The sequence below is a fragment of the Lagenorhynchus albirostris genome, chromosome 9 (assembly GCF_949774975.1).
Source record: "Lagenorhynchus albirostris chromosome 9, mLagAlb1.1, whole genome shotgun sequence".
Classification (NCBI taxonomy): domain Eukaryota; kingdom Metazoa; phylum Chordata; class Mammalia; order Artiodactyla; family Delphinidae; genus Lagenorhynchus; species Lagenorhynchus albirostris.
The window spans coordinates 55,997,683-56,024,856 of NC_083103.1; the positions used below are offsets into that span (position 1 = coordinate 55,997,683).

A 27,174-nucleotide genomic window follows, 5' to 3' on the forward strand; every position below is an offset into this window, starting at 1 on the left:
CCATTATTTACGGGCTATGTGACTCTGGCCAAGTAACTTAAGGTCACATGGTTGAAAATGCTAGAACAGCCGAAGTGGTGTTTCCATGGAAGCACAAGGTCCAAGGGTATTTCGCTTACAACACACCCTCTACCCACCTTGCCACACCCAACTCCAGGAGACACCCATTCATCCCCTGAGGTTGCCTCACCATGATTCCACATAATCAAAGACAGCCGCCCAGCAGTGTGAAAGCCCATGATACTGCCCTCAGGGCATGGGATGGGATGTTGCTGAGCCCCATGAACCCCGCCCAAGCCCCGCTATGAGTTCACAGTGACAAGGAACTGCGATGAAGACACAGGTGGCCTGGCAGCCGGTGTGGAGTGCAGAGGGATGGAGGAAGCACCAGAGCATGGAGCTGTGAGTCAGGCACATGGCGCGCAGAATGGCGGTCTCCTCGGTTCAAAGGCAGACACAGAGGACTCACGACACGAACAACACAGCAACCCTACCTTCCGTGGCTCCTTTGCCTTTCCTGTCAGAGATCTCTAACCCAGTGCCCCCTGAGGGATACAGGGAGACGTCCGTTGGCACAGGCCAACTGCTGGCTGTGTCCTCCGTGATCTCATACATCTGCCCCTCCATCGGCTGCAGCTGCCAGTTTAGGCCAAACAGGTGCATGGCTGTGGTGAGCAATGAGAAAAGTCATCTTTTTCTGCTGGAGGTGGAAATGGAACTCCCAAGCCAGAGGGGAGGACAAGTGGGGGTGGGGAACACAGGAATTCAGTTCAGTTCAGTTCAACAAAGAGCCCCTGAAGAGAGCTCTGGCAGTGCTGAGTGCTACACAGGGGACTGGGGCACAGAGATGATCCAGGCACAGACCCTGCGCCCGCGGGCTCACGGTCTAGGGGAGTGGGGAGAGGGGCAGGGATGAGGGAGTTTCAGGAGGTCCTGGCCTTTTTTTTCTTTAACATCTTTATTGGAGTATAATTGCTTTACAGTGTTGTGTTAGTTTCTGCTGTATAACAAAGTGAATCAGCTCTACGTATACATATATCCCCATATCCCCTCCTTCTTGCGTCTCCCTCCCACCCTCCCTATCCCACCCCTCTAGGTGGTCACAAAGCACCAAGCTGATCTCCCTGGGCTATGCAGCTGCTTCCCACTAGCTATCTATTTTACGTTTGGTAGTGTATATATGTCCATGCCACTCTCTCACTTCGTCCCAGCTTACCCTTCCCCCTCCCCATGTCCTCAAGTTCATTCTCTACGTCTGCGTCTTTATTCCTGTCTTGCCCCTAGGTTCTTCAGAACCATTTTTTTTTTTAGATACCATATACATGTGTTAGCATACGGTATTTGTTTTCCTCTTTCTGACTTACTTCACTATGTATGACAGACTCTAGGTCCATCCACCTCACTACAAATAACTCAATTTTGTTTCTTTATATGACTGAGTAATATTCCACTGTTTATATGTGCCACATCTTCTTTATCCATTCATCTGTCAGTGGACAGTTAGGTTGCTTCCAAGTCCTGGGTATTGTAAAGTAGTGGTCTTGGCCTTTTGATTCAAAAGATAAATAACAATCTAGAGGAAAAACCTGCAATTTGTATCACCAAGGGTTAATTTCCTTAATAGAAAAAGAACTCCTACAAATAATAAGCAAAGTCCAGCAAGTCAGTAGGAAAATAGGCATAGGATATGAACAGATAGTTTACAGAATAAGAAATGCAATTGGCTCTTTGTCACGTGAAAAGACTCTAGACATCACCCATAGTAGGAGAAATGTTAAGTTAAACTCTGCAATACTGTGTTTCACATACGGTTTGGCAAAGATTTTAAAAAGGTTGAAAATATACAGTATTGGAAAAGAACAGGAAATAAGCACTCTCACACTCAGCTGGTTTGGTGTGAGCATAAGCTGGTACAAACCCTACGGAGGGCAATTTGACAAAAGCTATCAAATCAAAAATACCCATACCCTTTACCCTGGAACTTAGAGGTTCCAGTTCTCCTCCAGATATGTTCATATACATACAAAATGATGTACATACAAGGTTATTCACTACAGTACTGTTTGTAATAGCAAAATATTGGAAACCAGTCCGCCAATAAGGGGCTAGATAAGTTTTATTTATACAATATACTATGCAACCATAAAAAAGAGTGAGGAAGCTCTTTGTATATATTTTTCTGGAAGGAAAATTGTAACATTCAGAACAGTATGTTTGACATACTACATTTAGGTAAAAACATTTCTGCATATGTACAGAATATTTCTGGAAGGATAAGAAAGACACTGATAACGGTGGGTGCATCCTGTGAAGGAAGAGGTGGGATCTGCATTTCACTGTGCATCTGCTGCACGTTTTGATTCTGTGCATTTTTGTGATTCTGTGCAATGCTGTGATTTTGATTCGTGGGCATGCATTTCTGTTTTAAAACTATTTTTTGCAAGGTAGCAACTGCTAAACAGTCTTCAACAATCGAGAAGAGACCATAAAACACCGGAGAACGGATGTTGTCCTTTAAATACACAATGCTTGCGAAGGCTAGGAAGCGTGTTTTCCAGAAAGGTTTGCAATCTAGTACAAAGCGTCGGCTTAAGTCCCACTGGCGATTCAAGACTTGAGCCTCATCAGTGGTCCATACTTACCTCTTCTGGGACACCTTCCCTGACTCCCCGCATACAGAATCGCATACTCCAGTCCCCAACTCCCACAGCATCCTCTGTGTAGCATCACTCCTTCGTTCAGCTGATGAACACTTTCTAAAAGCCCACTCTATGCCAGGACCCATGGCTGACACTGAGAGCCAGAACTAAATCAGACGCTCCCTGCTTCCATGAGCTCGTAGTCAAGCAGGGGAGACAGACAGAAGGACTAGAAGGCCCAGAGGAGACAGTGGCTGACCCACTAGGAGGGTGAGAGGAACACAGGGAAGGATCGACAGAGATATGAAGGCCCATCGTAATTATGTTTACTGAGGACCAACTGCTTGCCGGGCAGTGCCCTGGGTAATCTGTATACCTTACATCTAATCCTCATGCAACCTTGCCAGACCCAATTTATAGATGTGGACATTTAATTAACTCAGAAGGTTAATTAAAATTATGATAATTATAAAACTGGGATTTCTTGAGTGCTTTCCACGGGCCAGGCATTGTGCTAAGAGCAGTACATACGTTTCAAAGTTTCTTTGATCCTTGCAACAATCCTAAAAGGTGATAATGCCATTTTGCCGATGAAGAAACTAAGACACAGGGACATCAATCAACCCTGGGAAGGTTAAATGGCTAACAAGTGGCAGAGCCTAGACTAGAATCCCAAACTGCTGGAATCCTGACACCACACACCATCCATCTTTCTGGCTGGAAGGCTCTTCCCACTTCCCATGCTGCTGCTCGCCAGCTTTTTCTAGCAAGGTGGGTGGGGATTATAAAGACAGCCCCTTTTACACATCAAGCAACGTCCCAGGCTTTTACATGTCTTTTTAGGCAGCAGTATAGGAGTCCGTGAGGCAGACGGAAAGTTGTGTTATTTGGACACAGTCTGTGGAAGGGTCACTGGTGGTCTGGAGGGGCTGCGTGACTGCCTTCAAGATGCAAAAAGAAGTGTGTACAGGGGACCGGAGCACAGCATATCCTTATGACTCCTGATCCAAACGCAAGCCACCGAGGAATACACACAAGTCTGGCTTAATCGGGAGAGCGTATGCTGGTAACAGAAATGCAATCAGACCCTTTGCTTTCTCTTCGGTTACTGTGATGCCGTGGGAAGTGTGCTGGACCAAGGGCAAGAAAACTGGTTTTGAATCCTAACTGTCACTTCCTAGCTAGTCTCATCTGAGAAATGGGGATAAAAATATTTCAAAGAATTATTGTATCATATGTGATAATATATGGCAAAGCACTTTGTAAACTGTACACCTGTGTGATTACTATATTCTATAACCATTATAGTCATACCATTGATAATCCTGATAAAATAGTAGCTAACATTTATACAGCACTTTTTAGGTACCAGACACTAAATGAGGTGCTTTACACTGCTCTTGACCGTCTCTGTGTAGCTGTCAATAATAATAACGTTAATTTGCCTCTTAGAAGTGAATACGCTGCTACTTCCAAGGTTGAATTAGCTCACATTTCTGCTTACCTTCTTACTGTTTTAATCTATTTATTGGCAACTCCAAAGGTAATGGAGAAATTGTTTGAATTGCGGACAACTCAGATATAATGCAGTTAAACGAGCAGCACTTCTTTCCCCGTTAGAATCAATTATCTCATCTAAGTGTGCAAAAGAGCTGTCTTGTTAAAAGGTCATGAGAATTAACTAATCCCAGAATGAATAGAGCTCTCACAGGTTTGTGAAGAGAAACATTTTTGTCAAAGCTTTCTCTTATTTTATTTTACTTTTTTTTGCAGTACGCGGGCCTCTCACTGTTGTGGCCTCTCCCGCTGCGGAGCACAGGCTCCGGACGCGCAGGCTCAGCGGCCATGGCTCACGGGCCCAGCCGCTCCGCGGCATGTGGGATCCTCCCGGACCGGGGCACGAACCCGTGTCCCCTGCATCGGCAGGCGGACTCTCAACTACTGCGCCGCCAGGGAAGCCCACTTTCTCTTATTTTAAACAGGATGCAAAAGCAAGTTCTCACGGTAAAAAATATGTGGCGGGGGAAGAAAAGCCAGTGGAAAGAGTGTTCCCGGTGAAAATGACCACAGGATCTGGCGTCCAGGGACGTTAATTAGGGCAGAGGCAGCCCACAGCTGCATGGGGGAGGCTGTCGGCCAGAAGCCCAGAGGTGCATGCTGGCATCCCTTCCTCATGGCCTTGCACCTCGGCGAGCACACACAGAGGCCCACACAGCTGTGACGCCGGTGGGTCTCTCTGTGGCCTGTGGTAGATGTGCTCTTAGAAACCACCTGGGAAAGCCAAGTTCTGGATCCAGCTCTAACTCGGACTCTCAGGAGATTCAGTCCTCCAGAAGTAATTCTGGAGGCTGGTGGGTAGGGAAGCGAGTACAGGGCCATCAACACCGGGCTGACAAATGGCCGACTGGAAGGTAGGAGAACCACTGGCTGAAACCACCCACCCTGGCCAGGCACCACCAGTTACAACCTGCAGGAGGTATCTTGCAGCAGGAGGTCCTCGTAAGGCATGCGGAACTAACAAGCCGCCACCAACCGGAAGAATTGGGGAAATGTCCAAAGGAGAGAGGGGATGCCAGTTCATATGTCCTACCAACCTCCCAGAATCCTTCTCACTGGAATCCATCTTGGCTGAGTGATGCGCACGCCACCAGGAAGGACCGTGAGTCAGAGTGATTGGCTAGAGACAACCTGGAAGCTAATCCCATCACCATAAAACCCAAGACTGCAAGCCACGTGGCAGAGCAGTCCTCCTGGGTTCCCTCACCCTCCTGCTCTCCGCCCGGGCACCCCTTCTCAATAAGCTCTCTTGGTGTGTCAGCACATGTGTCTCCTTGGATAATTCATTTCCGAGTGTTAGACAAGGGCCCACTCTCGGGCCCTGCAAGGGGTCCCCCCTTCCTGCAACAGTAAGATTTAGACAGAGGACAGGATGATACGGAGTCAGAGATGTGAAGTTCCACCAGTAATGTTGTCTTAAAGCCACAGTAAAAGGGACCTTTAATCTGTGATCCAGTCTTAAATATAAGTCAGGCTAGGGGCCCCTCAATTCTTTTACTGTATTGATTGGTGGGTGGTCCGTTTTACAGTTCTGGGTTATGAGCGACAGAAAGAGAAGGAAGGGAAATAGCCTGCTCTGTTCTCCTCTTCCCAAAGGGCACAAGGCATACTCGGTCAGAGGCTGTCCAAAGAATACACAAGCTCAAGCAACCATTCGTCTTTGTCCTCGATAATATTCAAAATAACACCAGTAACTCAAAACCTGGCATAATCTGAGTGCATACTACATGCCAAATTCTTAATTTATATTATTCGATTTAATCCGCATGTAAAGATGGGTTGAAAAAACGTTATTGGAGAATGAGTACAATGGAACTGCATGGAAATTGAGCTATGGGGATATATTCTGATTCACTCAGAGTAAGTGACCTAACATCACAGAGCTGGTATAAGTTTGAGGCAAGTTTCAAACTCAGGAGCCTGTGTTTCCCAGCCAAGCTTCCTCTTTTACACATGTTACTTTAAACAGGAGGTAAACTATGGGCAATCTAAAGTCACCAGCAAATAAAGGCTGAAGTTAATGTCTGGGGGTCCCAATGGTGATAATAAATAGATCTTACCCCACAGCAACCCTCATGTAAAGCTGCAGACAGCAGTAGGTGCGTGCTATCCAGAGGACTTGGAAATACCAGTCATTGGTCCAGAAAAGCTAAATAATATAAATGGTCCTCTCCAGCCTGCCTTAAGACCAGACCACTGACACAATGTACATTGTAATGATCGTAATCCCTCCTTCCAGAGGAATTAATAGTAAGCACCGATGCACATCACAGGATTATCTAAATTACACCCCACAGTGTGTATTTATACCTGTTTGTGCAAAACTCTCCCAAGTACATTGAAAGTGACCTAAATAAGAAACCTGATACCGGTGTCCCCTTTCAACTAGTTTGTAATTCAGTGGAAAGGTGAAAAGATGCTGAAGAGTTGAGAAGAAGGCTGTGGAAAGGTAGCGAGTTCACAGGATCACCCACGTTGAAAGGTTAATAATTTCTACAAGCCAAGAGCTAGGGTGGGGGGAGTTTCTTACTCCCTCAGATCTGGTCAATCTGATCCCAGGGCTGACATTTTCCAGTCGCCTTTTTCCTGCCCGGCGAGACAAGAGAGAGGGCTGGGAAAGTGCGAGCTCCATCTTGACATTTTTAAGAAAAATGCTCAGTAGATGTTCAGACGTTGAAGGCTCCCCCCAGCGCCCAGCGAGCAGGAGGCAATTAACAAAGTCATTATGTAGAAGTCACCGAAGTAAGTATAGGAGTTTCCACTGTCACATGCATGCTTCCCTTCCAAAAATCGAATGCACAAACCCAGTTGCATCTGTAAATTAGCAGCTCTAGGTAGTGACTAGAGATGGTTATAACTTCAAGAAACTGTTGATTCAAGCAGCAGTCTTGGTTTCAAAAGGCAGCAGGAACCAACCCAGCTGCATGGCTACCTACTTTTCTGTTTTACATTATTAATGCTCAGTTGTTTGTTTGTTTGTTCTTAACTAGCATCATTTCTGTAAAATATAACTCACTGGAGTTCTCTGACTTATGGTCCTCTAACGTAGAAAGCAGAAAACAAAAAGGCAAGACAATCACAACAGCAGAACGACAGAGCTTCATCCCCCAAGTTCTTCTCCTGGTTTGGCAACAAAGCCACAGCATTCAAAAGTTTCAAACCTAGAAGCCATATACACAGAGATGTACACTGCAGTGTACTAGTAAAAAAATCAGAAGCAACCTAGATGTCTTAAAATAGGAGAACTTGGCTAAACTATGATACAAGTACTGGATGGAATACCAGGTACACATGTGAAAAAAAAATCTAGAAAGAGATATGTAAAAATGACATCAAGCTTTGAATTATAGTGGTAGGATGACTGACTAATTTTCTTCACTATTTTCCAAACTCACTTCCATGCTGTTTACATTAAAAAGGAAGTTCTACAACTTGGTCTTAGGAGCACGAGGTAAAGAAGGACAACAGAGCCGAGCGGGGAGATCCTGATTTTGAGCACATGCCACGTGTCAGACACTTAGGCAAGGGGAATTACATACATGATTTCATTCAGACCTTACATAAACCTTGAGAAAATCATTAGTATTCCCATTTTACAGACGAAGAAAGTGGAGGCTCAGAGAGGCTGCATGACCTGCCCAAAAATACTTCCCAAGATACTTCCCAGATGGGAAGTGATAAAGTCACTTTTGAACCCAGGTCTGACTGGTCCCAAAGTCCAGACTCACCTCTAGACTGCTGATGAGTTACAATGCCTGAAATTAAATTAAAATTAAGATAATTTTAAGGCAAGGCCTCTGCTGACAGTATAGCCAGGTTTTCTCTTTTGAGATAGTCTGTTAAAGGACCTTCATCTTAGGGGTAAAGCATGGGGTCCCCACCTGTTTACATCCTGACCACGGTAGACAGGGTTGACCCCCAAAAGCAAAACCGTGTAAATGCAAGTAAGTGACTTTGGTAGAGTCAGTCCTCAAGTTTGGGTCTATCTGGAGCGTTCAGAGGCACATCATTTACTAGGTTCCTGACTTTGGGTAAATGACTTAGCCTCTCTGAGTCTCAGTTTCTTCATCTGTAAAATAGATAGTAATATTTACCTCAAAGGATTATAAATGAAATAATGCATGTCATGTGCTTTAGAACTATGCCTGGCACATAGCAGGAGCAAAATAAATGGTAGCCGTCACCATCCTTGTCATTTTGCTCTGCTGATTTTCCTAATTCCCAGATCCCCTGAAAGGTTTATTTAAGCCAGCTCTGTTCCGTCCTTTCCTTCCCTCCACATATGGCCCCTAATTTCCCTCCCACGCCAACCGCAAATTTCTTTGAGCTGAGGGCTCTCTCCCTACCCCGCTCCCATCAGCTGACAGACTTTGGGCGCAGGAACTAGAGATATCTGTCCGGCGGATAAAACAGTTTTTAAAAGCAGAATTGCTATAAAGCAGCCTGATAGGATCCCACTGCTGACTACGTGGGGCTGATTTTTAATCAAGTAAATATATTGCCTTTCTTCCTATCTCTGGATAAACCTGACTGCAACAATCAGGGTTACTGTCTCTCACCCCCAAATTGATTGTTTTCTGGAGAATGGGCTCTGGCATGGTTAATCATTTTTCTGCACCATGCAATGCTGTGGGGAAAGGCGGCCTTTCAACAAGGAGTCACTGGCAGCCGCTCAATAGGGGGGTGGGGGGATGGGCACGAGAGAAGGGGAGAAACAGGCACGCCCACCGTCCACGCGGAGGAAAAAGATCAATTTAAGTGGAGGGCACTGAAAACTGGTGGCACGGCAAGTTGTAGGGGGACCAGGGCTGGAATCTGATTTGTGCAGAATGGAGTGAACGGCTATTACTGCAGTAATGGAATAAGAAAACTATCTTTTCTGGGCCCCTTTCACCCGACGGGCTCTACTAAGCCTTCTTCTGTGCATGACTAGCTTAGGGGTTGGCCACCTTGGACTGACCTCAGCCCGGTAATGTGACCTCTCCCTGCCCTACTCCCAATATAGTGCTGGTGCCAGACACAGGAAGATGGGAGGCACGAAGTACAGCTGGTTACGAGCACAGCCGTGGCAGCCAGACAGCCCTGCGTTCCTGTTCTGGTTTTCACGTTTATGGTTATGTGACTTTGTTCCTGTTATTTAAATCCTTTGACTCCCAGCTTCCTCATCTATAAAATGGTGACGATAATACCTATAGCTCCAAAGAACTGCTGTGAAGGTGAAAGGAAGGAATGTATTTTATGAGCTTATTATGCTGCTTGGTATTTACTCAAAGTTACTACCAGAGGGTAGCCTTCTACAGTGGTATCATCAGCGTCATTTGCAGTGTACATTAAGGTTTTCGCTGAGAAAGTGAAGTACGGAGATTTCTTGAGGGAGTTGAGAAGTCTGAGCTTTTGCTCTGGTTGTGGGGGGGGGGTGTCGCTATGACTGAACCTGCCCCGCACTCAATGGGCAGATGAGACTCAGGCTCGAAGGGGACACTTGGGGCAGAGCCTGGAACTGCGCTGAGCCCAAGTCTCTGGATTTAGTTCCGAGTTCTTTCTGCTAAATGGCCCTGTCGCTAAGTCGCAGCAGAAAATCCTGTAAGAGCAGGAGAGGCCCCTTCATGGCTTGTTCTTCCGTCGGGCACTGCACTCCCAGACTAAAGGAGTCATCTTCTTGAGCCTAAAGTTAAGGGAATGAGCCCACGGGGCAGGTGGTATCAGGCCGCCAGCAGGCCCTCCCTTAGGGCAGGGATCATTTCTCTCATCTCCATCCCCCAGCACCTGGCCCACAGGAGAGAAGAAGAAAAAGAGCCAAGGAAGGAGACAGACATAATTAGGATTATTACCAAAACAGTAACAGCTCCCACTTATTAAAAATTGTACCATGTGCATGACACAGTGCCGGAGGATGAACATTCATTATGTCATTTAATCTCACAGCTTTTTAAGGAAGACAGTATCTCCATTTTATGGACTAGGACCTCAACACATAGTGACAACGTAGATATTATTAACCTGATTTTGGATCTTTAGAAAACCAAGGCCCCAGAACAGTCCATCATTGCACCATTCATCATGGCAGCACCAAGATCCAAACCCAGGTCCGGGTCACTCCACACCCTGAGCTCTTCGCAGACTGCTGTCAGAGCCCAGGGCAGGCTTCCATGCAGTCCTGATCAGAACATGCAGCTTCTGATCAAATCACTGCTGACAGAACGGTCAAGGAAGTGACTCCACGCAGTGGAAGACCCACCACCTTGCCCTTCATACTCAAACCCTCGTTAAGGATCCAGGGAGCGAAATCACCCCAGGGTCGCCAGCCTGTTCAACTGCTCTGCTGGGGTGCGCAGCCAGCCCTGCCCTGGCAGAAACATGACAGCCGGGGAAAGCTGGGAAAGTGCCTGTCATTTCCCGAGAGGGGGCGGAACGCTGGCCTAGAGCTCTGCTGGGTTTCCTTTCTCTGTGGTGCTTGCATCCAAGTGCCAAGACTATTCACAAGGCTATCTAAAGCATTTCTATAAAAAGGTGTCTCCACTTAGCCAAGGACCAGCCTCTCATGTGCGAGGCCCTGTCCGCTCCTTCCTGTACCAACCATCAAAGGGGGCCGAAGGAAACACGGGTCTTTTTCACACTTGGGAGCTCCAGAAGGAGAAAGTGCCTGTTGCTAGGTTCCATTTCCATAGCTACTAGAAAACGTCCTGTTGCAAGGCTCTGTGAGGCACCCTCCCACTGCCTGATTTCCTTTGGCATATCAACCACGTACCTGGGTTTTTTTTTTTTTTTCAATGATCAAAGTCAATTAGGAGGTGGTCCCCACTGTATCGCTAAATGGAGTTTTAATTTGTGTGTATATTATTAGGATAGGCCTTTCCCTCTGGAACAGTCACTTCAGCGGGAAGAATGAGGGTGGACAGCTTAACGCAGAGTCCGCCACCCAGATTTGTAACTAGGGATGATATTTCTTTATAATGAGAAGCATTCTGAAAGAGCATTTTAAACTCTCACAGAACAGGGTGTGTGATGTCCCTCCTTTACTCTCCACAGCTTCCCAGCCTCCTGCCCACTGGAGCGTTTTCTAGCTCTTTGGGATCATACTACGTTTTCCTGCCTCTCTGCCCTGTCTGTGCACAGAGCCAGGCACGCAATACGCACAAGTTCTCTGATATGCAGGGACCCCTGGTTTGGCTCAGTCCTTAGATTAGGAAGTTTAAAGCAGCACAGAGTTCCAGGAACCATGATGATGATGATGATGATGATGATGATGATGGTGATGATGGTGATGATGATGAATGTGGTGGTGATGGTGATGATGATGATGGTGATGATGATGGGGATGGGGATGGGGATGGTGATGATGATGGTGATGATGATGGTGATGATGAGGATGATGGTGAATGTGGTGGTGATGGTGATGAGGATGATGGTGATGATGATGGTGATGATGATGGTGATGGTGATGGTGATGGTGATGGTGATGGTGATGATGGTGATGGTGATGATGATGGTGATGGTGATGATGAGGATGATGGTGAATGTGGTGGTGATGGTGATGATGGTGATGATGATGATGGTGATGATGGTGGTGATGTTGATGATGATGGTGATGGTGATGGTGATGGTGATGATGATGGTGATGATGGCGATGATGAGGATGATGATGAATGTGGTGGTGATAAAAGCCACTGTTATTAATAGTACCAAGCACTGGGCTTTGTGCTTGATAAACACACTATCACTCAGTCCTTGCAAAGCTCTAGGAGGTCGGTACTATTATTATCCTCATTTGCAAGATGAGGAAACTAAGGCTCCAGGAGGTTCAACAACTTGCCCAAGATCACACATTTAATAAGAGGCAGAGGGTCACTTCAGATCTGAGCCAAATCCAGATTGCGCAGAATCTGTCCCTAACCCCTGTACACGCTGCCTTTCTGATTAGATGTAAAACTGTGGAAATGACAGAAATGGAAAATAAAAAAGGAAATCTCATAAGTTTATGGCCCTGCCTTACTGCTCAAAGTTTGTTAGTGATATTTTCCTGAGGCTAGAAACTTGAGCATTTGAAACACTTGCTGAGCACAGTACCTGACGTTCCTCATTGCTTCTCCCTGCCCAGGAATCTCTGTCTGTGTAGGTTTCTCCTGTCCCTTGAACACACAGCCTCCAGGCTTCGTTGATGTAACATCTCTACGTGGAACGGCCACTGCCTTTCCTATTTTTTTTTTTTTTTTTTGCGGTACGTGGGCCTCTCACTGTTGTGGCCTCTGCATCAGCTGGTAGACTCTCAACCACTGAGCCACCAGGGAAGCCCGCCTTTCCTATTTTTAAAATCATTCTCCCATCCTTCAAGGCCTACTTCAAACCTTAACTCTTCTGTGAGGATTTCCACCATTGCCCCAAGCCAGAAATGCCGTCTGCTCTCCCCTCCCCAGCCCCGGTTCCTGACCACTACTTCAGAACCTGTCCCATGCACACCGCCTTGACAGTCCATATCCAGGTGCTTCCCATCCGTCCCTTGCTGGCTCTGTTGTCCACCTATGTAGCCAGCAGAGCAGATCTGCAGAGATAGCTGGACTCCCAGCTCTGGCCCTTACCAGCTATGCATCTGCAAATAAGTCACCTAACCACTCTGACCCTCAGTTTTTTCATCTGTAGAAAGGGAAAGAATACAAAACCATCTCCCAGGTTCTTATAAATTAAATTTAAGGCAAGTCCTTTTGAAGTGTATTGAAAATATAAGACATCATTATTATGTTGCTTAAAAGTTAATCAATGAAAGAAAGAACACCCGAAGTTTAATACACAGACTAATGCAAAGACTTACATGTGAAACTTTCTACACAGCCCCAGACCGATACCATTAGGGGTAATCACAGTACAATTTAATGGACTTAATGCTCTACAGAAAAGTGAGGAGGCATAAACAAGCAAAAGAAGAGTTTCCAGTTTTCAGGTAAAGAAAAATGCTACTTCTCCTAAAATTCTCATTTAATCTTCGTTACCCCCAACTCCATCTCCTCTCAAATAACTTTTTTTTGCATCCATACTGGGTGGTGTCATGCGTGTACTCACACAGAGACTCATACACTAAGACACACACAGGAGTCCAATGAGTCTGTCTTGCTGTAGAAGTCTACAGACGGCCTGAGCGGTAAACTTTAGGACCATGTGATGAAATGCAGGCCACAGCTCAATTGATGATACTGGCATTTTTTCTCTTCCCCCACTGGAGGCTGTGAACAAAATCCTAACTCCAGGCTCAAAGGCGCAATAAATCTAGCTGTTTGCCACACACCAGCAGGAAAGGCTCCCTCCAAAATGTAATGTTACACTGGTGACAATCCAATGCCACGGCACGTGAAGCCTGGAGAACAGGTGAATCAGATAACGCGAAGGGCTAGTGCTCAATAAGCGATGTGTATCGAGGTCCCCTGATGACATCTGGGCCTCCTTTGCTCTCCAATCCTGAAGCACTCTGGGTGCAAACCACAGCTCCACTCAATGCCACAGGCACATAGCAATCCTGGCACAGTGCATGGCCCAGAGCAGATGGACGCTACCTTTTCTTCCTTAGGAAAATAAGGTATTTTCTCTCTTTAGTAAGGAGCTCTGTGCATCCTCTCAGCAGTTCAGATCAGGTGGACCATCCCAGCCCTGCTCGAGCCCCACTCCAGCCCCACTCCAGCTATGGGAATCGTAGAGCACAGTGGGAAGAGGGCAGGCTCCGGGGGCAAATCCTGGCTCTCACACTCACTAGTGACATGGCCTTGAACAACTGACTTAATTTCCTCAGGTCTCAGTTTCTCATCTATGAAATGGAAATAAAAATAGAATGGTACCTAGAACATGGCTGGTACTTGACAAATATTTGTTGGATAGGTAGGATTGTTAAAAAGATTAAATGAGAAATATATATAACACTCAGAACATGCCTGGAACATGGTTAGCTCTCAACACATGTGAGCTGCCACCTCTGTTAGATCAGGGTAGGTTGTGGGAGGGAAGCCGGGAGCAGGGGCAGGAGAAAGCCCCAGACAGGATGGCAAAGCACCCCCTTGTTTGCTCTGAGCCTTGGGTACTGAGCACAGCGGCAGAGAAGGACATCAGAGGAGGGCTCTGAGAGCTGGCATGGTCTACATAAGGAACACAGGACTTGGAATCAGAAAATCTGGTTGCTAGGTCCAGCTCTATTACTTACCAGTCATTCCAGGTAAACAAGTAATGTAACTGCAGCAGGCCCAGCTTCCACATCTGGGGCTTGCAGCGAATAATCCTACACAGTGCAGAGACCGCTGGAGAGGACCTATGGGTTTGACAGGCCTCACATGAAGGCAAGGGATTTATCATGTATCTGCCCAGTGGAGCCTCTGTTCTAAGGGGGAAGGCAGCCAGCGTCCTCCTGCAGTGCCTGTGGTTTCCATAGTTCTACATTCAAGAGCCTTCAGTAAAAGAGAGACTGAGGCCCGCAGGAGATCCAATGCACAGATGGATAGTTTAATGCACAGTCTTCTGACACACGTGCCAAAAAAATAGCCAAAATTCCTATCTATTGTCCTTTGCCTTTGTCTGGACTGTTCCATCTTCCGGAAAACCATCCCTAGCTTCTCTTTTAACATCTTACTTGATGTACAAGGCTCAGTGCCTTGGGGAAATTTACCCGATCTTCCTGGTTACAGTGAATTGCTCTCTCCTTCAGGCTCCCACAGGGGTAAAGTTCAAACTCCAGTAACATGCTTTTATCATCTGTCTACTATTGCCTTGGGCTCCTTACACATCTGGCTGTCTATGAAACCACGGAAGACTCAAAGCAGTGATGCTAGCTTATCTGGCTTTGTCTGTCCCTGTAGCCCGGGACACAACCCAAAAGGCAGGCTCAGTGAATGCTCCCCAGTGTCTCAAACCTGAGCTTGGGGAAGCTCCCTCTACTTCATCCCAGATTACCTGAAATCCCTGCATCTGCACATGGCCCTTGGCTGCTGAATCTTGGTTTCAAATCTCTGGGTGATCCAGCTGCCTGGAAGGGCGGGATCTGTATTTCCTCAGCACCCACCATGGACCACTCACCAAACTGGACCCTTTGCAGATGTTCTGTCACTTAAACACCTCTTGCATATTAATGGACAAAATTATCCATGAGGAAACCAAGATGCAGAGAGATGGAAAAACCCGTGTGAGCATGGCTGGAGGGCCAAGTCTGTGCTTTTGCTATTAGACTGTACTGCTGTCTTTAGGAGGATGAAGCCTTTTAGTTGTGGCTTTGTTGTTTTACTGATGGAAGGAAAAAAACACTGTGTTTCTTTACTGCCATCTCACTTCCTCTCCCCTTTCCCACCCCTCCCTTTTCTTTATCCCTGAAATGAAGAGCCGCTTGGCGGGGTTTCCTCACCTCTGTCCCTAGCCTGCAGCAGGAAGCACAGCCCTGACTGGACGGACCTCCTCTCTGCAAGCTCGGTATTTACGAGTGAAAAAACAGCCATCAGGGAGACCACTCTCACTTTCTCTCTGCATCGAAGTGCAATTAAATTATGTTATTTCACAGTAATTAGTTCAGAATAAAAACAAGGACTTGGGGACATGTTCTTTCCAAGGATGCTAAAAGTCTGTAAAAATCGATTCCTTTTCCACACTCCCAGGGTGTGGCTGGGGAAGGATCACCCCAGCCACATAGCTGGGGCTACTCCCTGACCAACCACGGCTATGCTGCCTCTTTGGGGGCCTTGAAACTACCCACAGGACAAGGCCCCCCGAGTCCTGGGACAGTGTGTTGTCTCTGGAGCTGTCATTGTTATAAAAAAATGAATATACTAATAAACTCGGGTCCTTTCTTTTTTGAGGCATTTCCAAACTCGGGACGGCTTGGCCCTCAAATTCAACACAACTTGTTTGCTAGGGGGAGAGGAAGACAGATGTCATTCACTAGTGGCTCTTATTAGGAAAGAACTAGGTGCCCGATTGTCATTGCATCCCCAGAACAGCCTATTACCTGCTTTCACAGAGGAGGAAACCGAGGCTCAGAGAGGGCAAGGTTCTCGCTTCAAGTCTCACAGGTGTGAGCAACAGACAAAGTCTGTGCCCTACAACGACTACATTTTGGAAGCCACCTCTGGTATTCCCTCCCTCAGTTTCCAGGAACCATTTTCACTCTCACATGATCTCCCTGCCTCTAGACTTTTCGCCTCTGTTCCCTCAGTTCGCTTCTGGTCCCGACGTCCCTCCTTTCTCTCCTGAACGCAGGCTACACCCTGCCACACCCTGGTACGAGAAGCTGTGGCTATAGCACTGGGCAAGACAGAAATTGCTTCCACCCCCATGGAGCTTACAGTCTGACAGTGGAGACAGAGCTGAGCGAATCCAAGACATAGTCCGCAGCTGCAATGACCGTGAGACCCCTGAGCACTATAAGAGCCTATGACTGGGTTCCTGGCTTACGGCGAAGGGGTCAGAGGAGCTTCGCTGAGGAAGGGACGTGTGAGCTAGGCTCTCGAAAGGGAACTGGCTGGGAGAAGGCATGTGGTTCCTTCCAGGAATGAAGATCCCTCTACCTCTCTGGGTCTTGGGGCCCCTTGTAACCTCCCCCGGCCCCCATTCATTAAACCAGCTGACCCACCAAGATCAGACACAAAGCTGCATGCCAGCAGCACTGTGGGAAACTGGACACCTAGCTGGGAGCCTGGGGATTCAGTCCTTTCCTTCTGAGGAGCCCCTAGCAAGCAGTGAGTCACAAGAGCTTTAAACTGTCCACATCTTGTGACCCCCCCCAAAAAACCCTGCTCAGGGGGACACACCCTCCCCAAAGTAAGTGAAAGAAGAAAACAGAAGAGGTTTTCTTTCATTCTGGTTACAGAAGTGCTATTTATAATAGCAAACAGTTGGAAACACAATGATATAATAATGGCACAAATATGATAGAGGCATTAAACTTGACAAGAATGAGAATTTTGTGTCAATACTTAAAAATGTGTACAAAAAGATGGTCCCTGAAAAAGGCAGAAGAACATACACACGCTGACTCCACGGAGGCTTGTGGCTGGGATCCTCCAAGGAGGTCAAGTATAACACACAGAGAACCCTAGAATGTTTTAGCTGTTTGCCCTCGTATCTTAAATTCTAAATCATGTCTTTAAATTTTCTCAAAAACACTTTGATGTCTTAAAGTTTGAAGGTTATTGTAGGTAACACCTGATTTTGAATCCAGTACAAAAATCACTTCTTTACTACACATCTCAAAAACGGTACCAAAAACTACCGAGATGTGGAATGGATGAGTGGTGGCCCAAGGCTGAAGATGAGGAAACAGGACTGATTAAAAAAAATGGAACTTTTGGGGTGACAGAAGTGTTCTGTTTTGGTTTTTTTTTCCCCAGTACGCAGGTCTCTCACTGCTGTGGCCTCTCCCATTGTGGAGCACAGGCTCCGGACACGCAGGCTTAGCAGCCATGGCTCACGGGCCCAGCTTCTCCACGGCATGTGGGATCTTCCCGGACCGGGGCACGAACCCCCATCCCCTGCATTGGCAGGCGGACTCTCAACCACTGCGCCACCAGGGAACCCCATGTTCTGTGTTTTGATGGTAGCGATGGTCACACAACTCTGTCAGAATTCATAGAATGGTACAACTAAAAACTGTTAATCTTCTGTATGCAAATGATATCTCAATAAATCTGCTTTTAAATACAAGCATTCGGGGCCTGATGGCTGAGTAGGTGTACAGGTGAGGGAGACATGCCCGAGTGTGGTATGGGTCTCAATCCTAGTCTTGGGCCCTGAACACTGCTAGGACAAGAACTGAGAAGAGTGGGGATACTTCTCCTGGAGGGCGAATGATGTTATCCATTGGCCCTCCAGATCCACCCTATATCCTTCTCTACCCTGCTCTGTGCCCGGGGAGGCTGATCCATACGGTCTGGACCAATGGGTCCGCTTGGGCTCTGGCTCTTGGTTGGGTCAGTTACCAATGGGAGAAGATCAGAGGGTGGGGAGAGCATGAGGTCCGCAAGATGGACACTTTTCTCTCATGCTGAGCTGAAGCACGTTGAATGACTTAATCATTTCAGCTAGTCTTTTGTTTACTCCTGTTTTACAGGTTCAGAAACTCATCCAAAGAAGATTAAGTCCTCGTATGGGTGGCATAGATAGGAATGGCAGAAGGATAATGAGGACAAGATCCCCTGGTCTGTGGAGCTGGGGCACTTAAGAGTCGCCCCTCTCATTGCAGACACCGCTCTCAAGCAGCCCACTCCAGAGAGGCAGCTGTCTTGTGAGGGAAGCCTTCTCCCAGAGCCGGAATCGGCCTTCCCATCATTTTCAGCCAGAGGGCCTTGTCCTGCCCTCGGCAATCTCACAGAGCAAGTCTGCCCCCTCCTCTGCGTGGTGGCGTTTCAGACCGCTGCAGGGGGCCACGCTAGCCTCCTCAAGTCCTCCTTTTGGGGAGCTGAAGGATATTTGTCTGGGGTCTGTCATAAGGAGAACAATCTATATATATCTTGCTATTAGCAATTCCTGCAGAGCAGCATGAAGGAATCAATCTTGGAGAGAAAGCCTTTAATACAGCATCCTGTATCTTTATCACTTTTTTCTCCACCTAAAAGATCAAGTTCAATCATCTCCGTTTCCCATTCTTTGGGCTATAAAGCTAAATCTATGGCTTCTGTCCAAAAGGCCTGATGTGAAGTCGAAGAAAAAGGGGAGAAAATGAGCCTTACTGCTCACTAATAACACCCAGGCCCAGAGTGCAATGGGCCTGTGCTTAGGAAGCAAATGGCATCTGAGATCCTGATACTGCATGAGCTGTTCGAACCAGATGGGGATAACTGCAGGGCAGCAGCGGGTACAATCACCCTGGCCTCTATTTCTACTCCTTTCTCTACTCATTTCATGTCCATTTCCCCGGTACCTGAACCCCAGGACATAAAATGCGCATTTCTGCCACCGTGCTTGTGCCCACGCTATTCTGCCTAGAAAACCCTGGGCGGATTTTACCGTCTTGCAAGGTCTTTTATTCAACCACATCTTACTGAGCACAGCTACCTTGGGGCAGGCTGAGTATTAGGGGCTGAGTAGGCAGCAGAGAATAAGACATTAGGAGACAGGAGACCACACTCCCAAAGAGGAGGGAAGCCTAAGATCCCTTCTGCCTGGATTGCTGCTCTGCTGAAATCACGTGTGCACGTGTGCACGGTCAATGTCAGGGATCTTGAGGGAGCCTGCAAAAGTCTGTGCAAGTCACATGGAGTGCCCAAGTCCACCTCTGTCAACACTGCCCAGATGGCTTCAAGAGCTGGTTGACCCAGGCTCTTCCAGACCACGAACTGCAATAATATTCCAACCAGCAATGCTCTCTGGAAGCTGCCTTTTGAAAAGAGGCAATTAAGCTTCACAACATTCTCACTTATAAATTAAACTCATACCCCCTCGAGCAAGGGTTCAGATTTTTTTTCCAATCCACAATCAGCGGCTGGTGGAGGTGAGAAATGTCACCTAGTTTAAAGAAAGAGTCCCTTATGGCTGTGGGGCATGTTGGAAAGCTCCCCTGCAGTTACCAAGAGGCTGCCGCAGCACACACTTGGGACTCCACCCTCAATGCCCTGGTTCAACTTCCTGTGGGCATCGCTCTACAGAGAGGGAAGGACCTAAGAGGATCACGTACTCCCACCCCATCCTGGGCTGAGATCCATAACAACTCTCTCCCAAGGCCACCAGCAAGGGACTCCTCCTCTGTCACGTGCCTTGTGTTTTTTCAACATCGTCTCTTTTAACCTGTACAACAGCCTCAAGGAGGAAGTATTCTTCTTCTTCCCACTTTGCAGATAAGGAAACCAAAGCTCAAAAGGGTCACACAGGTGGAGAGTGGCAGAGCTGAGATTTCCACTGAATCCTGTCTTCTGATCAGAACACCGTGCTGCCTTAGAGAAATCATAGAGGATGAGGCACCCCCCTCCAGGGGGGACCTGGACCTGACAATGAAAGAAATAGCTCCCAGGCACTCTTGGGTCTCTGTTTAAATGTAAAGCTCTTCCTGGTTTTTGTACTGTTAACAAGCCTTTTTGGTCTCCTATTCCAAAGGCCTATCTGGCTAGACAGGCGCCTGACGAGTCCTCAAGATACAACTCCGTACTCTTCTGCAGTACTCAGTGTCTGCTTTTTACATAGGGATTCAGAACACGAGGGAAGCTGTCAGTTTTCTCTGGATAGAGGCACTGGCAGTGAAGCAAAAATCAACTTTTGTCCTAGTTAAAGAAATGACGTGAGTTGTCTTTTGGGTAACGATTCTCCTTGCAGCCGCCTCCCTGGAACAGTGAGACATCCCTACAAGTGCTTTCTGACAGAGCCCCCTGATTGTTCTGTCAGCTGCCCTTGTGACTAATGCAGGCTGGGAAGCTCACAGGCACTGCCATGAAACAACACTGGCCCAAGTTCTCACTCAAGACTTACTCTTTTCCATGGGATGCTAAAAGTACTAATAATACTGTTAATAACCACAATAGTATCAAACTTTTACTGAGAGCCAACTCTGTGCCAGGCAATGGGATAGGGGCTTTATGCAAATTATCTTACTGGAACATCACAAAACCCTGTGAAATGGCCACTATTATTATCCCCATTTTACAGATGGGTAAACTGAGGCTGAGAGCAGTTAAATAAACTTGCCTAAGGTCAGAAAGCATGTAAGCAGCAGAGCTGAGATTTGAAAGCAGGCAGCCTTATTTCAGAACCCACGCTCTCAACCCTGATGCTACCCTCAGTTTCCTCGCCTATAAAATGGGCCTAATCATTCCAGCCACATCCATTATAAGAGCCACAAGGAAAGTGGAAACTGAAGTTCAGAGAAGTTAAGTAACTTGATCAAGTTTACACAGCCAGCAAGGGACGGAGCCAGGGCCTGAATGGGGTCTTTTGATCCTCCATTATTTGACCTACAGTGTAGTGGCTGAGAGTATGACCTTTGAAATCCTATGTCATTCACTCGTTGTGTGACCCTGGCAAGTTGTTAACTTCTCTGAGCTTTAGTTTCCTCTTCCAGGAAATACAGAACTGTTACGAGTGTTAAGAGAGATGATACGTGTATAGTAATGGCTTGGATCGATGCTAGGTGCATAGTAAAAATTTAGAATACCAGATACAAGGAGGGAAAGTTACAGTATAAGGCTTAAGACTGTGAGCACAAAAGAGAAAAAAAAAATTAAAAGTACCAGCTCAAGAGGCTGAGTGCACAGTCCTGTCATTTACTGTATGGCAGTGGGTGAGTTACTTAAGCTCACTGGGTCTCCATGTCCTCATCTGTAAACTGGGGATAATAACCCAGAGGTGCTGGGAGATTTCAATAAGAAAACACAAAAGTGCTTAGAACAGTCAGGGTCATGCTGACAGGGCACACTCAAAGCAAACTGCTCAGGCTTCCCTGGTGGCGCAGTGGTTGAGAGTCCGCCTGCCGATGCAGGGGACACGGGTTCATGCCCCGGTCCGGGAGGATCCCACATGCCGCGGAGCGGCTGGGCCCGTGAGCCATGGCCGCTGAGCCTGCGCGTCCGGAGCCTGTGCTCCGCAAGGGGAGAGGCCACAACAGTGAGAGGGCCGCGTACCGCAAAAAAAAAAAAAAAAAAAGCAAACTGCTCTGATTATTAATGATAAAAAGTGACCCCTGTTATTTCTACTACTCTAAACCACACTGCTTTTTTGGGTGAAAATGTTTTTAAAACAATTAAATGCTATCAAATAAAGCATTATGGCCATGACTGCACAAGTTTCATGGTTTGACTTACAACTAACTTTCCCCTCACATCATTCTCTCCCCATTTTGTTCTGCAAACAGATTTCTTTTCTTCGGAAAAGCAGAGGCAGGGTATTCAAATGGAGACTAAAAGGACCGGAAAACCTTCATAGGGAGAGTGGGTGACTAAAGCAAGGCACTCACCCCAATGGCGGCCTCTCTGAACGGGTGCCCTTCAGAGGCAAAAACACACATCGTCTCTCGGAAGAGATCTCCCAGGCTCAGTGAGGGTCCTCCCTGGATTCCCAGCCCAGGCCAGAGCAACCCGTAACACCCCAGGGGACCAGAAGACGGCCCAAAGGCAAGGCCCTGGGTCCTGCAGCCTTTGTGGGTGGTAAGTGCTGACTCCAATTTCTCTATCTTCCTATGAAAATAACTGCACACGTCTCTACAAATGAAAGGCCACTGGTTGCTTGTTTCCCAATAAACTTTCCAACTAAGAAACTGAATGTTAAGTGGATCTGTCAGAGTTCTGTCCAGACATGGCAGCCCTGAGCAGACACCAGAGAAAGAACAAATCTTTCCCGCCCTCTGTTTTCCACTCCCCCTCTGCTGGTGAGGTGATGCAATTCTTATCTGGAACTTGATAGGATGTAGAAAATAATTACAAATGAAAAGGTTATTCATAACTTTTAAATGAGCTAATTAGTAAGCCCAGTCAGACTTGCTCATTACAGTAATTAATAATTGATTATCCTTGAAATGAAACACAATTTTCATCAAAAATCTAATTAAATATCTGTGCTTTTTGCCTGTTGATGAGTTGGTCTGCTAGCAGTGTCTTTGTTAAGGATAGTCGTGCTCAACAGAGACAATTACTTTGATTTTTAATAACTGATAGTTCCTTACAAGTTAGTCCTCACAGCCTGTGATGATGGCCAAGCAACAAGAGCTCATCCCTGGCCCCAGCAACTGGAGGAAAGCAAGCACAAGGCTGCCAGCCCAGCCCAGGAGGACAGGTAGGCGCTCACCTCGCACCTGCAGTGCATTCACTGCATTAGCTTACGCTCACTCCAGACTCACAAGCATCCTTCTGAGGTGATGGGCCATGCCGGTTTTCTAGATGAGAAATCAGAACTCAGAGAGAGAAGTGAGATGCCCAAGCTGCTCGGTGGCTGAGCTGGGAGTGGAATCCAGGCTCTCAGGCCGGTGTGAGCTCTGCCCCGGCACCTTGCTGAGTTTCCAGGTAACAAAGGGAACACCCCAGGCTTGCCTCTCTGACCTGGTCCTTGGATACGGAATCTAAACTCCTGTTTTAAGTGTTCTATATACATCGGGCTTTGTCAGAAGGACGTATTGATTCTTGGCAGCGACACATTCTCAGTGGACTGACGTCTCCCAACTTGAGAGACGAATTCTCCCACATCGACCTCACATCTACCCTACCCGCAACCTACACTGTCACCCTCCTAGTTGAAGCCCTCAGCGTCTCCTGACTTGTTTATGCAACAGGGCCTGTTCTTTCTTCCTCCATCCTTACCTTTCTGAGATAAACATCTGACTATGTCCTGCCACCACTTAAAGCCCTTCAATGGCTCCCTGTTGCCCATCCAGTAAGGTCCTTAGCTTGGCCTCCACGGTGATCTTCATAATCTGACCAAACTCTCCTGCATTAGCTCCAGTCGTGTCCCCGACACCCCTCAGATGCTTCAAACACAGAAACCCCTTTTGCCATCACATCATCCTCTTTTGAGACTTTGAAATGTCCCTTGGTTTGAAATTCCTTTCCTTCATGTCTACTTCTGGCTGTGACTTGAAGGGTCAACTAAAACATCACCTTTCACAGGAAGCCTCCTCTAGTCTTCCTGGCTGGGGCTGGGTATTCCCATAGTCCCTGAGCTGCCTCAGCCACTTCTAACACTGCTATGTTATCATATCATATCAATCACTGCTTCTAAGCTACGAACACCTCAAGAGTAGGGAGTATATTGTTGGCCCTAGCACTCAGCACAGCGCCTGACTCAAGGTACCTACCCTGTTTCGTTTGCTGAATGAAAAAGAAACTTCACAAAATCGTAGATTCTGAGACTATCAATGTTGGAAGGAAAAGTAAAGGTCCTCCAGAGAACATGCCCAGTCAACGAATGAATCTTTTTCTTGCTTACATGGTCATAAGCACTATTTGCACCCTTCCTAGGTAGGGAACTCACTACTGGCCACAGTAGCCCCTATCTTTGGAATAGCTGATGATGGACGGTGTATTCTTACTAAATGGGAGACGAAGGAGCGCATGGGATGGAAAGCAGAAGAGAGCTCATTTAATCATAGAAAGAGTGATGCTTTCTTTCTGAACTAGGTTACATAGTACATAGTATAAACCTTGACATCAACACAAAACAAGTTGATGTCTATATGTAGTGAACTACTCGACTCTTGATGAACAGTGACACTGCCTGTTCAAAAGTCTACTCATCTATGAAATATAATAATGTCAGTCAAATGCAAGGGCTGTGCTAGTGGTTGGTGGGGATACAGTATTGGGAGTGCCACAAAGAAACTTCCATGCCCGGTGACAGTGCTTGGAACCCCACAACCCTCACCAGTAACCCAATCTACATCAATCATGAACCTTGTGCAGAGCCTGGGTGGGTGCTGACCTTTCCCAGTTTGGCTGTTCCTTTTACCCAATGACCCAGGGCAGGGATGGCAAATACGTGGAATGTCATCCATATTCTCCATTCCTGTGACCACAACAGACATCAGTAATCAATCACAGAGACTCTTTTCCATCGAGTCTGAAGATAGCCTTGGGATCCTTCTCAACACAGCTTTCTAGGTGGCGACAGCTAATCAATCAGACAGAAGAATAGATAAACATGTATGCCAACCTGACCCTGATGCCGTGAAATTCTGTAAGCCAATCTTCACAGGGGGAAAAGAGACCCCGGATACCAGACGAGGCTTATTATACCTCGAGATGTTTAAGGAGACCTCCTTGTTTACAGGGCTATCGTTTTCCTAGTTACTTGTTTTTATTTAATTCAAAGATCTTGAAAGGGAAGTAACCTTACAGCTTACATCACCCAAACCCCCAACCATGCTTGAACCCCTTCTCCGCATCCCGAACAAGTGGGAGCCAGACCTCTCAAGACAGTTCTTTTCCATCCACAATGACTTTGCTTGTCGCTACGTTCTTTTTCACAATGGGCGGCACTCGGTCTTCCTTTGGCTTCTGCCAGCTAGTTCCATTTCTATTTATTGGGCTTATACTAAAAGGTTCCCTTTGCCGATAGAATAACCTCAGAATGCATTAGCGTGGGTTCGAGGCCTTCTCAAGCTGGTCTGACCTACCTTAAATCTTAGAATTATAGAATTTGAAGGCTGGAAAGGACAGAGGGTTAAGCCCACCCCGCTGGATGCCTTTACTAAGAGGCTGATTTTCATAGAGGCAGCAGACTCTGCACAACATCCCGAGATCTCTTCAGATTAATAGCTTTCCTGGGAGCAGACCAAAGACCAAACACAGGGGTCTGAAGCAGGAAACCAGACTGCTGCAAATAAGTCAAAAGAGCGCACAGTGGGAGGCATCGCAAGCGGGGCAGTGGGTCCGGAGGAGTTTCTTACATCACGGACGTGCCCTGGGGTCCGGTAGGAAGGCCGATCAGTGCTGCTCTGGGTCTCTGCGCTCGCTCAGGCAGCTCTAACTGCTCCCTGGGACCCTTTCTGACACTCGACCTTGGCTCCCCACAGATGGCCCTACCTGACCACCATCTTCGGGCATGCCGTCTGGCTTGAGGTCACACACTCTGACCTTTGGCAGTTTGTCTCCAACCCCAGGGCGCCCTGCCTCCTTCCTGCTCCTCGCTGTGGCACCAACAGGAGAGGCCAGCCTCCTGTTCAGCTGCCCAACTTGTCATTTCATTTCTAGGGACTCCCATCTATGACACTCACGTCACAGATGACCACGTCAAAAGCCGGTCTTGGTGAGTGCTTTTGCCTGATGCCAGGCCTCCACCACACGACAGAGCCGACGCAGAGCTTCCTCGCTGGTATACGTGCAGGAGCACGAGAGAGAGGGCCCTGAGAGCTGACCTGGATAGTCAGGGCGGGGGGAGGGGGGCGGGTGCAGGCCAGGCCAGTGATCCAGGGCTGCGCGGCTCACCCTGCAAGCTCTGACTGCCGTGCTGGCAAGGTGCCTTCATGCCCACAGGTGTCTCGGTCACTGCCCTATGGGCCAAAGGGGACCCAGGGGAAGCTGGGGTGAGGGAGGTGCTTACCCACAAAGTACGCCAGCAGGATGACCAGCGTGGCTGAGATGGCAATGGCGCTCAGGGCCGCGCACTTCCAGTTACAGTACTTGGAGGGCTTCTTGAGGTTGAAGGCCGGTCGGGAGAAGGTGCTACGGGGCAGGGGTCGGGGCGGAGGTGAGTACACGGTGCTGGACGTCAGAGGGTACCCCGGCGACGTGGTGCAGAAGAGTGGGGAGGTGCCTCCCGGCTTGAAGAGGAAGTGCCTGTGGATGGAGAGAAGCCAGAGGGCGTCAGGGGCTGACGACTCACCAGGAGCCCACACTGACCTGAGGATGCAGGCAGCAGTAGAAGAAGCATGCAGAGGAGCCTGGGGAGAGAGAGAGAGAATCAGCACGGAGGAGACGGAGGGACAGAATAACAGAGAATCATGTACCAGACCCTAAAACAGGGCACACGAAGACACGTTTCCACGAAACACGGATGGGACAGCCCTGCCCATGGGGAACCCACCCAAGCCAAGGTGGAAGGTGTTACCAACTGGACAGAAGGCTGAGTGTTGAGATCCTTTTCCTGGGAAGGGATGGGGCTGGGATGCTGCTTCTTGGGGAATAAACTAGATGTTTTCTAAAGTTACTGCAGTAACTTGGAACGTGTCTAAAATCCTGTTCTGCCCCGCTGCAGCTTATGAAACCGAAAAAATTCCGTCTCCCTCCAATACGTCCTTTGACTTTGTACCGTGGTGGAGGAATAAAATACCAATCATTTTAAAGGGGGTTCTGGTAGGAGTGGGAACCAAGAAACCACCACTAAGCTCTGCCATGGTCAAGAGTCCCCTAGTGGCTGTTACACAGCCAATGGCAGCAAATGCCTTCTAAGCACTCTCCTCAAAAGCCAGTCTGCTGGGACTTCCCTGGTGGTCCAGTGGTAAAGAATCTGCCTTACAATGCAGGGGACGCGGGTTCGATCCCTGGTCAGGGAACGAAGATCCCACGCGTCGCAGGCAAATATAAATAAATAAATAATGAATCTTAAAAAAAAG

The 27,174-nt window shown here is 47.5% G+C and overlaps 1 protein-coding gene across 1 annotated transcript in view; it reads right to left on the reverse strand.

The window, feature by feature from the left end:
• TENM4 (teneurin transmembrane protein 4) overlaps positions 1–27,174 on the reverse strand; it is a 385,973-nt gene that overhangs the window by 197,827 nt on the left and 160,972 nt on the right. The window contains exons 5-6 of the mRNA XM_060160128.1: positions 26,163–26,398; positions 495–665 (exon numbers count right to left, since the gene is read on the reverse strand). Of these exons, the coding sequence (XP_060016111.1) occupies positions 495–665; positions 26,163–26,398 (407 nt within the window). The remainder of the gene's footprint in view (positions 1–494; positions 666–26,162; positions 26,399–27,174) is intronic.